The 16,759-nt window shown below is 39.5% G+C and overlaps 1 protein-coding gene across 2 annotated transcripts in view; it reads left to right on the plus strand.

Annotated features, from left to right (window-relative positions):
• REXO5 (RNA exonuclease 5) overlaps positions 1–16,759 on the plus strand; it is a 108,684-nt gene that overhangs the window by 29,986 nt on the left and 61,939 nt on the right. For both annotated transcript variants that reach the window (XM_089674779.1, XM_089674780.1), the window contains exons 6-10: positions 4,778–4,927; positions 9,281–9,369; positions 10,488–10,603; positions 14,367–14,505; positions 14,584–14,678. In XM_089674779.1, coding sequence (XP_089530905.1) covers positions 4,778–4,927; positions 9,281–9,369; positions 10,488–10,603; positions 14,367–14,505; positions 14,584–14,678 — 589 coding nt within the window. The remainder of the gene's footprint in view (positions 1–4,777; positions 4,928–9,280; positions 9,370–10,487; positions 10,604–14,366; positions 14,506–14,583; positions 14,679–16,759) is intronic.

A 16,759-nucleotide genomic window follows, 5' to 3' on the forward strand; every position in this document is an offset into this window, starting at 1 on the left:
CAACTGTATTTACTCAGTGATCTGCTGTGTCATTAGGACACAGCGATCATAGAGCGCTGGTTGTGCACCGCTGGGGGTGCGGGAGGGTGTGTTCTGGGAGGATGTCATATGACGCCCTCCCAAAACTGGACAACTGTGCTGTAGCCGAATGACGGAATGTTGTGAAGTGGTTAAGGTCAGGTGACCTTGAAGGCAACTCCATCAATTGCTTCAATTTTCACAAGATTCCCTGTACCTTTAGAGCTCACACACCCAAAACATCAGTGAGCCACAACCATGCTTCACAGCTGGGATGGTATTCTTGTCACTATAGGCCTTGTTAACCCCCTCCAAACATAGCGATTAAGGTTGTGATCTTCACGCTCTATTTTGGTCTCATCACTACAGATTACAGTGTGCCCGAAGCATTGGCACAGTAAAGGCTTCTTTTTGGCAAATCGATCATTTTTGTTCAAGTATAGCTGTATTATGCTCCTTGAAACAGCGACACCGTCTTTTTACAGAGCAGCCTGTATTACTCCGTAGGTTACCTGTGGATTTTTCTTTGTATCCCGAACAATTCTCCTGTCAGATGTGGCTGCAAGCTTTCTTGGTCTAACTGACCTTGGTATCAAGAGATCACTGGATTTTCCACTTACTAATAAGTGATTGAATAGAACTAACTGCATATTCAAGGCTTTGGTCAACTTTTTATATCCTTCCATCTTTATAAAGTTCTATTACCCTGTTACACAGGTTTTTTGACAGTTATTTTCTGTTCCCCATGGCTCAGTATCTAGCCTGCTCGGTGCATCCACATGAGAGCTAACAAACTCATTGACTATTTATACATAGACACAAATTGCAAGTTAAAAAGCCACAGATGTGGGAAATTAACCTTTAATTACCATTTTACCCTGTGTGTGTCCCCTTGTGTGTCTGTACCAAGGCCAAACATTCCAGGCTATGTAAACTTTTGATCAGGGCCATTTGTGTGATTTCTGTTATCATTATGATTTAAAAGGAGCCAAACAACTATGCAATAATACATGGCTTCACATGATCACTAGCCTTAAATAAAAGGCAGATTTTTAGCATGATCAGTCATATTTTCAATATCAATGCCACAATTTCACGATTTCTGCCAGGGTATGCAAACTTTTGAGCACAACTGTATTATCTGCATTTAAGGGTCAGTTTCCTGAATAACTCTTATGGCTTAATATAAAACAATTAAACAAAAATGATTGATAAACACTCTTGTCATCATATAACACACAGGCAAGAGACTTCAATAATACCTAAATGGTAAAATAATCATGTATCAACTTTAGGATGGCTATTGATGGACTAATATTGAGAATGACAGGTGCAGGGATACAGTATCTACTCATTCCTGAACCAGTTGTATGAGTTGTAGGATCCATTATGACACTTATGCATTAACATCAGCTTATACTTGGTTCTTTCATTGCTTCCTTAGCTTCAGAATAGGAGAAGGGATTGGTGCAACTTGAAGGATCATTTTCTAACTTCCGTAGTTTTAGGATATCACCCTGTGTCCATACTGTTGGCCAATTATTGCGTTCCTGGAGTTTAAAAGCTTCCCAAATATCACAGGTGATGTTTACTTAGAACTGGGATCATTGATCGTAATTATTGAGTCATTTTATGGCCTCATTTAGAATATATATGCCACCAAGCACTTATAATAGTAATGTCCAACATGCTGTATGTGTGTTGCGTGGGGGGTATGTACCCTACCAACAACAGTACTGACACCAAAGCATCCAGAAGATCTGTGACCTGAAGCATGCATTACTCGTGGTTAAGCATAGTCTGTAGAAAACTTCTGCACACCTCCTTGCTTCTAGGCCACTTTAGTAAGTTTTTATCTGAAATAGTATTGCACATTGCTTGGATAAAAATGCCATCACAAATCTGCTGCTTTTTAAAACTTGTTTTTAGAAGCTTTCAGTCTGAATTTCTGTATACTTAGACTAATTGGACCATATGCTTCAGGAACACTTGGGGGCTTTATTAAGATACTGGTGTTTTATGCACAAATAATCTTTCTGCTGATCTGTTCTTCAGAGATTGACATGTTTTTATTAAAACTGAACCCCATGTGTATATCAAATGTTCAGATTAATGCAGCTCTGTAATCAAGATATCTTTAAATTAAAGATTCATTTTCGGAATGCAAGCAATATAAGCACCTGCCTTTTACTTGGTATCAGCCTTTTGCAGTCCTTGTACAGCCAAGCTGAACAGATGGGTAGGGAGAAGAAGCACAAGGAACCAGTTATGTTACAATGCAAGGGGCATGTTGAAAGGAAGAGGGAACAGGGTGATGAAGAGACAAAATAATCTGTGTGCTGGTTCTCCTTTCACTTTCATGGAGGTGAAGTGGAGATCTGTAAGTGAAAGTGGCAGAATTATGTACATTTTGGGAGTGAATGGATATAAATTCTTGGGTAGGTAAAATAGTTTTTGTGAACAGAATATTTATTTCTCCTCTTTTGAGAGTAACAGGAAGTCTGTTGAGTTATATTGCTGCCTAGGAGAATTGGACATTGCCAAACAAAAAAAGAAGTCGTAGACCAGCTCAGCATAACGTCTCCTATTCTGAGCATGCCGTGCTTTTTGCTAGTGTCCTAGGGGAATTCATTTTTTTTTGTAGCTCTGCTGGGAAAAATCTTTCTAAATTTTTGCTAGCAAATTTTCTCGCTAGTCAAAATCTTTCTACACCACTGCTTGATTTGGTTTCTACATTGCTGCTCTCCAAGTCAGTCTTTCCTCAGCCTAGCTTTGGAGTGCTGTTCCCAGACTCGGCAGGATATTGTGAGGTTAGCCAGGAATTGACCTTGGGGTTGAAAATCCAGAAAGGTTCATTACTCCACAGTCTTGACCTCTACGTTAAAATGCAAGCCAGGATCCCAGGCCTTCTGCAAATCCTGGAACTCCAAGTCTGCTAAACCCTCAGACTAATCTACTCAGTGTAAGGTGTGCCCCTACTTTTCAAAGTGTGTGTAGGGATGGGGGGGGGTTGTCCGTTTTTATGGAGGTGGTTTCCAGGGGCTACAAGCTCACGTTTTCCCCTATCCCCCACCTCACTTTATCTGTTTCAACCTTCATATGTCAACTAGCAGATTAGCAGACCTCCAAACATCTCTAATGGGTCTTCAGAACCTGTGGCAGAATGGTTTCAGTGGTTCTACTCAAATCCTGTTCATGGTTTCCAAACTAAAAGGGAGCATTCATTGCATTTTGGATTTTCCGGCCTTTAATGTCTTCATTTGGGCCCAAACATTCTGCATGGAATCCACCAGATCTATAATAGTTTCCCTCAAAGGAGACTTCCTGGCCTATATGGACTTCAAGGATGTGTACCTACATGCCCCCATCGTTCCAGTGCACCAGCAATTTTCTGCGCTTTGTTGTGGGTCCTCCAATTTAAATTTTTTGGCTCACCAAGAAGCTGGCTCCAGTAGTAGCCTTGCGACAAGGGGCAGATCCTCATCAGAAATATTTTTGCATACACAAATATAGTATTCGCAATAAATACGTCTGATTGGACAGTTAAAGTAGAACTGAAGGTAAAATATTTTTTTCATTTTGAATAGATTAAGGGATGGCTTTAACCCCTGTCAGGTTTTTGCTATATGTATAGCCTTGGGGAGATTTCCCTTCACTTTCTGTCCCATAGACAAAACAGAATGCAAGATGAATTTTCTCCTAAGTGATGGAATCCCTGGTTGACACCAAGGTCACAAGGAATTAATGTCCCCAGTGGAAGATTTCCCTTATATTCCTGTTCTGGTACCAAACCCAAAGTTTGGAATTTTCTTTTACTTTCAATGATAACCGTTAGCATGACAAATAAAGAAGGCAAATCTCCCTAATGGGGCACAGACAGCAATAAAAACCTGACAGGTGTTCGAATCTGTTGCCATTCTGTCCAAAACTAAAAAAAAAAGTGCCTTTGGTTATAGTTTAAAGGAGAAGCAACAGAATGATAATCTCTTCTCTCTGCTTGTTCCCACTATCATCCTGCTCCTTATTAGCTCTGCAGCTGTGCTTCTCCCTCCCCCAGTCTGAGCTCTATTGTACAAGAAATTGCCAGAGGCTGATTCCAAATCAAATACATGTTCTTTCACTGCTTGGAAAAAAAAAATAAATGTAATGATTTTTACAGAGCATCATTAATTTTTCACTTTTATATCTGCTTGGGGTTCAAATGTGTCAGTTTCCTTTTTGTTTATCAAAATATAGTCATCCCCAAAGTACTCTGAACTTTCTCTGATGAGAAGTTATTTTTTCATTTCTGGGACTTCCCTCCGTTCACCCACATCCTGATGTTAAGACAAGATCATAAACCCGAATGGAACAAGCACAATAAACTGTAGCAACTTCTGAAATCTGAGCTGTTTCCCTGGAATACGCACCCGACACTGCAGTTTTTTCTTTTTATTATGGCTTGCTTACTTATCACTAATAGGAAGGAATGACATGACCATCGCTTTTTCCTCAGAAGTGTTTAAAGAACAAGTGTAGAGGGAAATTATTCCAATGGGGGACATCTGTTCCTCTGACAACTTTACAAACTGAGATTTCCCTCATATTGGAGAGATTTCCTGTTGTGTCTCTGGGACAGGAAGTAAGGGAAAGCTTCTCCAACGGTTGGCTGGAGTTCTCTTCACTGCCTGGCATTCCACTTAATGAGATGTATAGTGCTGGACATGACTCATTTATAGCATTGGCCATATTTTATTAACCAAAATTTTCTTTCTTCTAGATCCCGTTAACAAGCTCAATAGTTTTTCAGCAACCACATATAACCTGGCATGTAACCCCATCCTACGAAAATATGGAAAGGAAAGGCATGGCCTGACAAGGTATCTACTTACTGAGGAAGAGATGAGGAACAATGATTATCCATGTGTAGGTCAGTTTTCATCCCTAAATGTCAGTTAATCCAGTCCCAGTGTACATAATATGTGAATGAAGAGAAATAAAAAACAATCTACAGTGCCTTGAAAAAGTATACCCCTTGAAATTTTCCACATTTTGTCATGTTACAACCAAATTTGTAAATGTATTTTATTGGGATTTTATGTGATAGATTAACACAAAGTGGCACATAATTGTGAAGTGGAAGGAAAATTATAAATGGTTTTCAATTTTTTTTTACAAATATCTGAGAAGTGTGGCGTGCTTTTGAATTTAGTTTCCCGAGTCAATACTTTGTAGAACCACCATTCACTGCAATTACAGCTGCAAGTCTTTTTGGGTATGTCTCTACCAGCTTTGCACATCTAGAGAGTGAAATTTTGCCCATTCTTCTTTGCAAAATAGCTCAAGTTCCGTCAGATTGGATGGAGAGCGTCTGTGAACAGCGATTTTCAAGTCTTGCCACAAATTCTCAATTGGATTTAGGTCTGGACTTTGACTGGGCCATTCTAACACATGAATATGCTTTGATCTAAACCATTCCATTGTAGCTCTGGCTGTATGTTTAGGGTTGTTGTCCTGCTGGAAGGTGATTCTCTGCCCCAGTCTCAAGTCTTTTGTAGACTCTAACAGGTTTTCTTCTAAGATTGCCCTGTATTTGGCTCCATGCATCTTCCCATCAACTCTGACCAGCTTCCCTGTCCCTGCTGAAGAAAATCATCCCCACAACATGATGCTGCCACCACCATGCTTCACTGTGGGGATGATATGTTCAGGGTGATGTGCAGTGTTAGTTTTCTGCCACACATAGCGTTTTGCTTTTAGTTCAAAAGGTAAATTTTAATCTCATCTGACCAGGGCACCTTCTTCCACGTTTGCTGTGTACCCCACATGGCTTCTCGCAAATTGCAAACGTAAATTCTTATGGCTTTGTTTCAGCAATGGCTTTCTTCTTGCCACTCTTCCATAAAGGACAGATTTGTGGAGTGCATGACTAATAGTTGTCCTGTGGACAGAGTCTCCCACTTGAGCTGTGGATCTCTGCAGCTCCTCCAGAGTTACCATGGGCCTCTTGGCTGCTTCCCTGATTAATGCTCTCCTTTCCCGGCCTGTCAGTTTAGGTGGATGGCCATGTCTTGCAGTTGTTTCATACTCTTTTTATTTTCGGATGATGGATTGAACAGTGCTTCGTGAGATGTTCAAAGCTTGAGATATTTTTTTTATAATTTAACCCTGCTTTAAACTTCTCTTGTATGTAATTCCTTGCACAGTCTCCAAAAAACAAAGTGGCCACACTTCAATATCACTTCCAAACAAACTTTATTGATTCAGTCCAGCAAACATGGACATTCCCCCCTCCCCACAGACCATCCCTTCTAATGTTGTTCACCCACCATGGGCTTAATCGTAGCCCAGCATCATCCAGACAAGAAAGAGGGACGGCCATCACTGATACAGCCTAGATTGAACATCTGGAGAGTGGAGGTATGACTTCTTCAGTGCATTGTTGAGCCAAAGGCTGTAGTAGTAGAGGTTCCAGAGAAGAAGGTTTAAGGAAACAGAACTTTAGTAGCCATTCTAACTGTAGTCGCTTATCAGATGAAACTGGGAGAGAGAAGGTCACCTTCAGAGCCAACCTGGACATATTTCTTCCCTAAATCATACCATTCAAATATCTCAGGAGAGAATACATAGATAACTTGCTCAGTGTGCTGTTTGTCCTTTACTGTCCACTTGGTTGGTGACCAACCTGCATTGCGTAACTGCAGCATAATCACCAACGTGATTATGGTGTCTGCAAGGGTGCCTAAATCACAACAATGGCTGAACACAATTACAACTTCTTTGACAGGTAAAACGGTATGTATTTCAGCAGTAGAGTCTAGATTGAACATAGAACCCACTTCTTACAGTACTTAAATTTCCTTGTTTCTTTTAGGATTTTTAAATTGGCATCTCATAAATTATGGTGTGAGGAGTCCCAGGACTGAGGTTGTGTGCCTAATAAATTGTAGATGCTTACATAAATTGTTTGCCTTTTTCTGTTGTGGACATCTCCTTAACCACTTTCCCTCCAGAGGATTCAGCCCCCTTCCTGACCAGGCCATTTTTTGTGATACGTTGCTGCGTTCCTTTAACTGACAATTGCGCGATCATGGAATGCTGCACCCAAATTAAATTTATGTACTTTTTTTTTTCCCCACAAATAGAACTTTCTTTTAGTTGTATTTGATCACCTGTGTGGGTTTTATTTTTTATGCAATAAACAAAAAAAGACTGACAATTTAAAAAAAAAATTTTTTTTGCTATAAAACGTATCCAATAAAATATGGAAAAAATCAAATTTCGCCATAAATTTAGTCCAAAATGTATTCTGCTAAAAAAAATCCCACGTGTAAATTAATTGGTGTACGTGAAAGTTATAGCGTCTACAAATGGCAGTATGTATACTGGAATTTTTATTTTTATTTTTTTTATACTAGTAATGGCAGTGATCAGCGACTTATAGCAGGACTGTGGCAGGCATTCTGACACTGGGTGGGAACTGACTAACTGCCACTGGCATCCCCAGTGACACTAATACAGTGGGTGATCAAAGGGTTAACTGTGCTGTGTGTGTTTTACTATGTGTGCTCTTTTACTAGGGAGGCATGCTGTTTTGTATCTCTCTGCAAAACAGCATGTCCATGCTGACAGGTGAGAAATCTGTGTTGTTTACACACAGGTCTCTCCCCCTTCAGCTTTACACGGTGATCACCGAGTGCCGGCTGGGACTTGGCGATTGACATCCCTAGTCGCCAATGTGTGATTTTTGCGTAGCCCTGCCGCCCTGTAGCAGTACTTCTACTATAGGGCGGCAGGCAAGCGGTTAAAGAGCAGTCCTCTCTGTAGTGACTCGCCCCCCCACCCCCATAGGCGCCACCATTATGGCACATACACAGATGTGCCAAAAGGCTCTGCCCATTCTTCGAGTCCTGGCCAATCTCTTCGAAATATCTCTGCACGTGCAGGTGATTTTCCACGCATGTTCTAACAGTGAAAATTTGGGACTACCCAAGTAGCCGTCTTTGTGCATGCTTGGGAAACTGCATGTGTTTGCAGATGTTCGGGGGAACCCACACATATGCGCTGCAGGGCGTATCCAAAGCCTTGTGGCACACCTGGACACTCTCGGGGGCGGGGGGACAGAAATGTAATTTTCACTTATGTGCAAAATGCGAAATAGAGCTTTCTTTTGGTGGTATTTGATCACCACTGGGTTTTTTACTTTTTAATATATAAATGAAAAAAGACTGAAAATTTTATAAAAAAATATTCAATAAAAAAAAATCAAGTTTATTCATAAATTTAGGCTAAAATGTTTTCTTCTACATGTCTTTGGTAAAAAAAAAAAATCCAGTAAGTGTATATTAATTGGTTTGTGTGAAAGTTATAGCATCTACAAACTATGGTATATATGAAAATTGATCTTTTCTGATGTACAGATGATCTCATTTCTTGAGGCTCTTAAAAAACCAGGACAATACAAATACCCCCCCAAATTACTCCTTTTTGGAAAGTAGACAGTCTGAGGTATATAGTAAGAGGCATGGCGAGTTTTTTGAAGTTGAAGTTTTTTTGTCACAATTTTTTGGAAAACCGAGAAATTAAATACATTTTTGTTCACAATTTTTGGTTTACATACTGTCACAAGCGCAGTACAGCATCATCATTTGACTGGTGTGGCAGTGATCAGGGACACTGACTGGTAACAGTATGTTTAAAAAACAAAAAAAAAGTTTTTACTCCAATTTTTTTAAATAAATATAACATTTTCAACTTTTTTTTAAAGTTACATTTATTCACCAGAGCAGTTCAGTGTCACCATAATAACACTGTACTACACTGGGAGGTGATCAGGGATTTTATTTTTTTACACTTTGATTTCTGATACAGTGAAGATCATTGTACCAGTAATGGTTTGAACTATCATGAATAAGTTTCATTCTTGACAGCTGTGATTGGCTACAGCTAATCACAAGGTACAGGGTATTGTGATTGGCCCAGGTACCATGTGATAGCTCTGGGCCAATGACAGCTTATTAGTTTCGGAAGCAGAGCTGTTATGAATGAGATTTAATCATAACAGCTTTGTTTACATTGTGATCATGTGAGCTGCAATCTCAGCAGTTGCGGGGAAGGGAAGGGGGGCACTCCACTTAGCCCGAGTAGGCACAATGACGTATAAGTATGTAATTGTGCCTGCTTTAAACTAATCCACTAGTCCTGTTTTGGTCTTATTGACTACTGATTTATGCGTTCATTTGTTTTGTTTTAATGTTTTATGATCTATCTATATTCTTTACAGGCTCCCCAGATACAGAAAACTATGTACATTCCAACTGCATGGATGACCCTACTGATAGTAGTCCTTTATTTGGGTTGGACTGTGAAATGGTAAGTGACAAAACCGCCATATTCAAGTAAATATGGACCTGTGCGCCCTGATTGGTTCATACCGCTACCTCTACTATATATGCTGTTGCTTCTACTGCTGTTTAACTGGTTATCAGTTACGGCAATGGATCTGTGCATTGTATTTTGCCACTAGCAGTTATGCCTGACCAGTACAGGAAAATGCTATGACTTATATGACTCAGTTGGTGATAAAACTATTTACTAAGGCTGGTCACATGAGTCATTTTCTTTTCTTCAGCTAGGGGATTGAACAAAAGAATACAACTGGATTCCCCTATCCTCACACTGGAGGTGAATGAGGGAATCCCTCCCACTGAGCCTTTGTTTTCCGCTAGCAGAGAGACTTCCCCCTTGTCAGAATACACTGATCAGAATAGTCGGCTATAGCCTGGTGCACCGATAGATCAACTTGTGTACAACCAGCCTGCCCATACATGGATTGAAATTCAGCGTGTTACTTCTGAACTGGCTAAATTGTGCTCCCTGCATGGCTGGCTTAGCTTTATTCCAGTGGTTCACTAAACTTTGTGTGTGCGTTGAATATGATGTTAAAGCAGATCTAAACTCCAAAACAAAAATATAATATATTGCAGTTTACCAGTCCTTAGATGTGGTGGCTGCATTAGTTTTCTTTTAAAGCTTTTTTCCCTTTTTATTTTGATCTGGTAATTCTACCAGTTTACACTGGTAGCCTACACACTTTCTGTCCTTGGGTTACCACACTTACTGCACTGTATCTTTGGTGGAGCAGCTGATCACCCTAGGCTGTTGTCCCTGTGTGGACTACAAACATCTTCCTCTCTTCTCATCCCAGTTTTATAGGGAGGATGCGTTTTGCCGTTTGCAGAGGGATAGCTGGAAACGCTGATAACATTGTTTGAGATTTCAGTTCAGTGCACAGTAATTTACAAGGACACCAAATTCCTATCAGGGTATACAGAATTTTTTTTCTACTATTGGCAATAAAAAGGAAACCTAATGCAGCCATCACTTCCAAGAACTACTAACCTTCTATATATTACAATTTTGTTCTTGGGTTTTGAACCACTTTAAGGGCTATTTCTCTGATTCTGACACATAGCTAACTTTATTTGCAGTGTTTGACCATTCGAGGGAACGAGCTGACCAGAGTCTCCTTGGTGGATTCCAGTGGTTACTGTGTTCTGGATGAACTAGTAGTGCCTGACAATCCCATTAGACATTACCTAACCAGGTATTGTTAACTGTCGGATGATCTCTGTACTATATTGCAATAAGTAGCTAAAGTAATTACTGGTAATTAAAATTATATATGGAAACATTGCTGTATACTGAAAAAAATAGAAGTATGAAATACCAACTTTAAGGGGGTGTATACTTATGCAGTCCCTTATTTTGTATTTTCTCATTGTAACAGTTTAAATCACTTTGTTGAGATCTGTTTTCATTTTGTCATGTTAATCTGTTTCTGTTGCACTGTGTCAAAAGAAACAATGAAATGCACTGGGATTCATTAAAACATTAAAACCCAAGTGAGTGAATATTTTTGAGTGGAACTCTGTATATACACCACTGGTCAAAATACAGCAAACAAAATTTTGACTCATCAAATTAGCCACCATTTTCCTATATAACAGTAGAACCCACTCATAGTGAATTTTTTACAATGAAAGTCACATTTTTCAGAACATTTTTCTATCACTGTTGCAGAAGTTCCCAACAATGTTGCAGTTGTATGTTGATGCTCTTTCACCCTTCTAAACAGTTCCTTCTAAATCACTTTTGGTGAATGTTATACATGATCTCTTTTTTTTAAGTAAGTAATGTAAAATCTATACTTTTCTTTGTTGTCCATGGAGGACACAGGAAGTCTTTGGGTTATATTACCATTTGGGCACTGGCAAACAGAAAAACTGTAGTCAAGCCCAGGATACGCTCACCCGCTACCAGAGTGCCTTCAGTTTTTCTACAAGTGTCCTAGGAGGATAGACATCTTTACTATAACTCTATCGCGTAAAAGCCTAACTTATTTTTTTTCTAGAATCCTATATTTTTCTTTGATTTTTTTTTTTTCTTAAATGAAGACTCATCTCTGCATCACTACTGGAGCTTTGTTTCTTTGATTGCAGCTATCCTGCGTGGCTGTTTTCAGCCTTGTTTTTGGAGTACCATGTCTGGACCCTGCTGGGCTGGACATTGTGGGTATAGCTCTGAATTGACCTTTGGCACTGGGTTCCGCATAAGGTGCTTACAAAAATTTCTGGTAAGTTATCTGCAGAGCACTCTCCAGATTCAGAGTTTCTGGTTTTACTACAGTGTTTGCCTGGTCTCTGAAGAGAATGATTTAGGTTTATTTTATTCCCCATCATGGTGTGTTGCGCACAAGCTCTGTCCTAACTCTTTCCTGCCATGCAGCATTTCCCCGTTACTGGCCCTATTCGCAAAGAGCCACATGGAACTTTGATCTTCAGTCCATTTCTTCTGTCTGCCTAGAGTGACTTTTGGCCATCTGACCCTCACCTGCAACCAGCTGTCTTTCGAGTACCTAAAGCCTTACCTTATACCTTTATTATGTTGCCATACCCCCATGCTGTTGCAACTTGCTTGAGACCTCTTCCTTGTCTATTTCACAAGATAGAGACTAAGGGCATTCCAGTGATCTTCATGGCTCTGGACTGGCACAGGTGAATGTGGTACACCAACCTGGTAAGGCCCCTGGTGGACACTCTGTGGGCTTTACTGGATCATCAGGATCTTCTGCCCCAAGGACTTATTTGCCATCCTGTTTATGATCGCTGACTTTAACAGCATGGCTGTTACCGCCCAGGAGGCAGGGGCATCTTTGAGTTCGTGATTCTTATGATGCCTAAAGCGTGATAGTCTCTCAAATCCTTTCAAGGTTCATCATTGGACTTTGAAGGCCGATGTCATGTGGTGTGAGCCTCAAAGCTTCCACCCCTGGAGTTTCTCCATGGGATGAATTCTCTCCTTTGCAATGGTTTTGCCTTTTTCTATTCTGTTTCAGAGAGTGATGAGGGTCTGGGTGGATTCTTTTGGTCTCAATGATCAGGTTTCACCCTTTCCTGGCAAGGCACACTCTACTGGATCTGTGAGTGCTCCACTGGCTTTTTAAAATTAAACAACTGTTTTCCAGATTAGCAAGGTTGGTACCTGAGTTTGTGTTCACATTTTCTCTGTCACATGAGCAGCAGACAGTCCTCAGTTGTCTGTTGTTTTTCTCGGACCTCTTGGTGTTTAGTTGGACTGTGTTTGGGTGTCCCAAAGGTGAAAGGCTTCCTGTGTCCTTCAGTGGATGAGAAAGAAAATAAGATTTTTGTTTTTCTTACAGCAAATTATTTTTTCTTGGAATCAATTGAGGGAAACAGGTCCCTCCCCTGTGTATTTGTGATCATTGTTTCAGTACTGCTTTGCTACAAGCCTGAGGCATGCTGGTAGTGGGAGGGGTTGTCCTGGGCTGGCCATATTGATAAACCTCATTCCATGAACATATTTAAAATTCAAATGATCATCACAAAAAGTGATAAGGCTACCATTAATAAATATAAGTAAAAAATATATAAGTATGTGATATGTGTATGTGTCTTAATCACAGTAATACTCTCTAAACATATTGATATAGTGCAAAACTATCTATTTACAGTACCTGATCATTATGGCTCTTTATTTGTTTCTGTAATTGTGAGGTAGTAGAAAATATGTATAATTTACTACCACTTCATAGCCACGAAATTAGAACCAGGTGTTCTAGATTAGGTTTCAATGAGCAGAAAATCCTTAGGGAGTATGCAGGTGGAATTAGAGAGGGTAGAGGTTCATAAATATGCTGTATCACCCAATATATGGTTTCTGCCCAGTAACCAAAAAACATGCATACAAAAAAAGAGGGGTTGTGAAAAAGAGATTCACAGAAAAGTGGTTACATCATAGACAGAATGCGATACTCAGAATAATTCCCAAAAATTATGCTTTATTACACAATAATTATAGACAATAGGGTAAATACCCTGGTTCACCATCACCTCAGTATGAGATAATACACAAAGACCTAAAATCACATAAAAGCAACATCAAGACCGGTCTTAATATTAATGTGCTGCATATGCAATGACAGAAACCTGTCTAGTGCATTTGCAGCACCAACACATTGGTTACACCACCAGCAGGGGGTGTGTCAAAAAATTGTACCATCAGGTATAATACTGTGCAGCGCTATGCAATAATGGCTGATAACAGGCACCATGTGTTAATGAGATTACCCATAATCCAATCAAGGCAATGTGGGTGAAAAAATTGGAAATGTAAATGGGGTACAGATGCTCCTAAAATACCAGGATATTTACCAGGATCCTGGTATTTTAGGAGCATCCGTACCCCCATTTATATTTCCAATTTTTTCACCCACATTGCCTTGATTGGGTTATGGGTAATCTCATTAACACATGATGCCTGTTATCAGCCATTATTGCATAGCTCTGCACAGTATTATACCTGATGGTACAATTGTTTGACACACCCCCTGCTGGTGGTGTAACCAATGTGTTGGTGCTGCAAATGCACTAGACAGGTTTCTGTCATTGCATATGCAGCACATTAATATTAAAACCGGTCTTGATGTTGCTTTTATGTGATTTTAGGTCTTTGTGTATTATCTCATACTGATGTGATGGTGAACCAGGGTATTTACCCTATTGTCTAGAATTATTGTGTAATAAAGCATAATTTTTGGGAATTATTCTGAGTATCGCATTCTGTCCATGATGTAACCACTTTTCTGTGAATCTCTTTTTCACAACCCCTCTTTTTTGTAAGTATGCAGGTGGAACCTGTCTTATTTATACCTCAGAAATATATGGTCTTTTTGAACAAAGATCTAATGTTTGCATATTCAAATACATTGAACAAAAGGCAACAATTTCCATGGTGTACACTTTTGTGACTGTATGCCGTAAAAGAAACCAGATGTTTGTGTCACACAGGTTCTCTGGGATTACCAAAAAAATGCTTCTTCCAGTAAAAACAAAGTTAAAGGATGTCCAGGAAAAGCTGAAAGAGATCCTACCCCGAGATGCTGTATTGGTGGGTCACTCCTTAAACAGTGACCTCCGAGCTTTGCAAGTAAGTAGTAGTTGCAGCAGCTAACATATGAAGAGCTTGTGTAATCTACCCTTTGTAATGATCATTGTGTTTTTATAGATGATACATCGAAATGTCATCGATACGTCACTACTTTTTACTCGAGAATTTGGAAGGAGGTTTAGATTAAAGTTCTTGGCCCAGGCAGTATTACAGTATGTACCTGTGTCTAAATGTGACATTTTCCATCTCCTGTGCTTACTAATTTAACTTTGAATGTAACATGAAGTTGTTCTTTATTTCACTTGAAATAGCACTAAGAATTTAGGATAGATCACCTTTTACAGTGCCTTGAAAAAGTATTCATACCCCTTGAAATTTTCCACATTTTGTCATGTTACCACCAAAAACTTAAATGTATTTTATTGGGATTTTATGTGATAGACCAACACAAAGTGGCACATAATTGTGAAGTGGAAGGAAAATGATAAATGGTTTTCAAACTTTTTTACAAATAAATATCTGAAAAGTGTGGCATGCATTTATATTTAGCCCTCTTTACTCTGATACCCCTAACTAAAATCTAGTTGAACTAATTGACTTCGGAAGTCACCTAATTAGTAGAGTCCACCTGTGTGTAATTTAATTTCAGTATAAATACAGCTGTTCTGTGAAGATTTATTAGAGAACATTACTGAACAAACAGCATCATGAAGGCCAAGGAACACACCAGACAGGTCAGGGATAAAGTTGTAGAGAAGTTTAAAATAGGGTTAGGTTATAAAAAAAAAAAAAACTATCCCAAGCTTTGAACATATCACGGAGCACTGTTCAATACATCATTCGAAAATGGAAAAAGTATGGCACAACTGCAAACCTACAAAGACATGGCCGTCCACCTAAACTGACAGGCCGGGCAAGGAGAACATTAATCAGAGAAGCAGCCAAGAGGCCTATGGTAACTGAGGAGCTGCAGAGATCCACAGCTCTGGTGGGAGAACCTGTCCACAGGACAACTATTACTTGTGCACTCCACAAATCTGGCCTTTATGGAAGAGTGGCAAGAAGAAAGCCATTGTTGAAAGAAAGCCATAAGAAGTCCCATTTGCAGTTTGAGAGAAGTCATGTGGGAGACACAGCAAATGTGGAAGAAGGTGCTCTGGTCAGATCAGACCAAAAGCTATGTGTGGCGCAAAATGCTATGTGTGGCAAAAAACTAACACTGCACATCACCGTGAACACACCATCCCTACTGTGAAACATGGAGGTGGCAGCATCATGTTGTGGGGATGCATTTCTTCAGCAGGGACAGGGAAGCTGGTCACAGTTGACGGGAAGATAGATGGAGCCAAATACAGGGCAATCTTAGACGAAAACCTTCTAGAATCTACAAAAGACTTGAGACTGGTGCGGAGGTTCACCTTCCAACAGTACAACAACCCTAAACATACATCCAGAGCTACAATGGAATAATTTAGATCAAAGCATACCTATGTGTTAGAATGGCCCAGTCAAAGTCCAGACCTAAATCCAATTGAGAATCTGTGACAAGACTTGAAAATTGCTGTTCACAGATGCTCTCCATCCAATCTGACATAGCTTGAGCTATTGTGCAGAAGAATAGGAAAACATGTCACTCTTTAGATGTCCAAAGCTGCTAGAGACATACCGAAAAAGACTTGCAGCTGTAATTGCAGCGAAAGGTGGTTCTACAAAGTATTGACTCGTGGGGGCTGAATACAAATGCACGCCACACTTTTCACATATTTATTTGTAAAAAATTTTGAAAAACATGTATCATTTTCCTTCCACTTCATAATTATGTGCCACTTAGTGTTGGTCTATTACATAAAATCCCAACAAAATACATTTACATTTTTGGTTGTAACATGAAAAAATGTGGAACATTTCAAGCTATGAATACTTTTTCAAGGCACTGTACTTAAAGTAAACCTTGATCAGAAGTTATATACAAGTCTTAACTTTCCCTGTGACTTAAGCTGTTTTTAGGGTGAAATTAAGTACACAAGATGAGTTCAAGCGTAACTAAAAAAAAAAAAAAATTACATGTCTGCTTATAATTTCAATCCCCATTTGTTTCATCTTGCTTCTTCAAAATTCTGTGAGCAATTAAAATGATATTAAAAAAATAAAAAATGTAACCTTTAACCACTTGCTCTCTAGAGGATTCCCCTCCCCCTCCTCACCAGGCCATTTTTTGCAATACAGCACTGTGTTACTTTACATATAATTACCTGGTCCTGCAATGCTGTACATAAATTAAATTGATGTCCTT

Source organism: Staurois parvus, unplaced genomic scaffold (genome assembly GCF_062004578.1).
Source record: "Staurois parvus isolate SC_StPar_1 unplaced genomic scaffold, SC_StPar_1.0 ptg000152l, whole genome shotgun sequence".
NCBI classification, from domain to species: Eukaryota; Metazoa; Chordata; class Amphibia; order Anura; family Ranidae; genus Staurois; species Staurois parvus.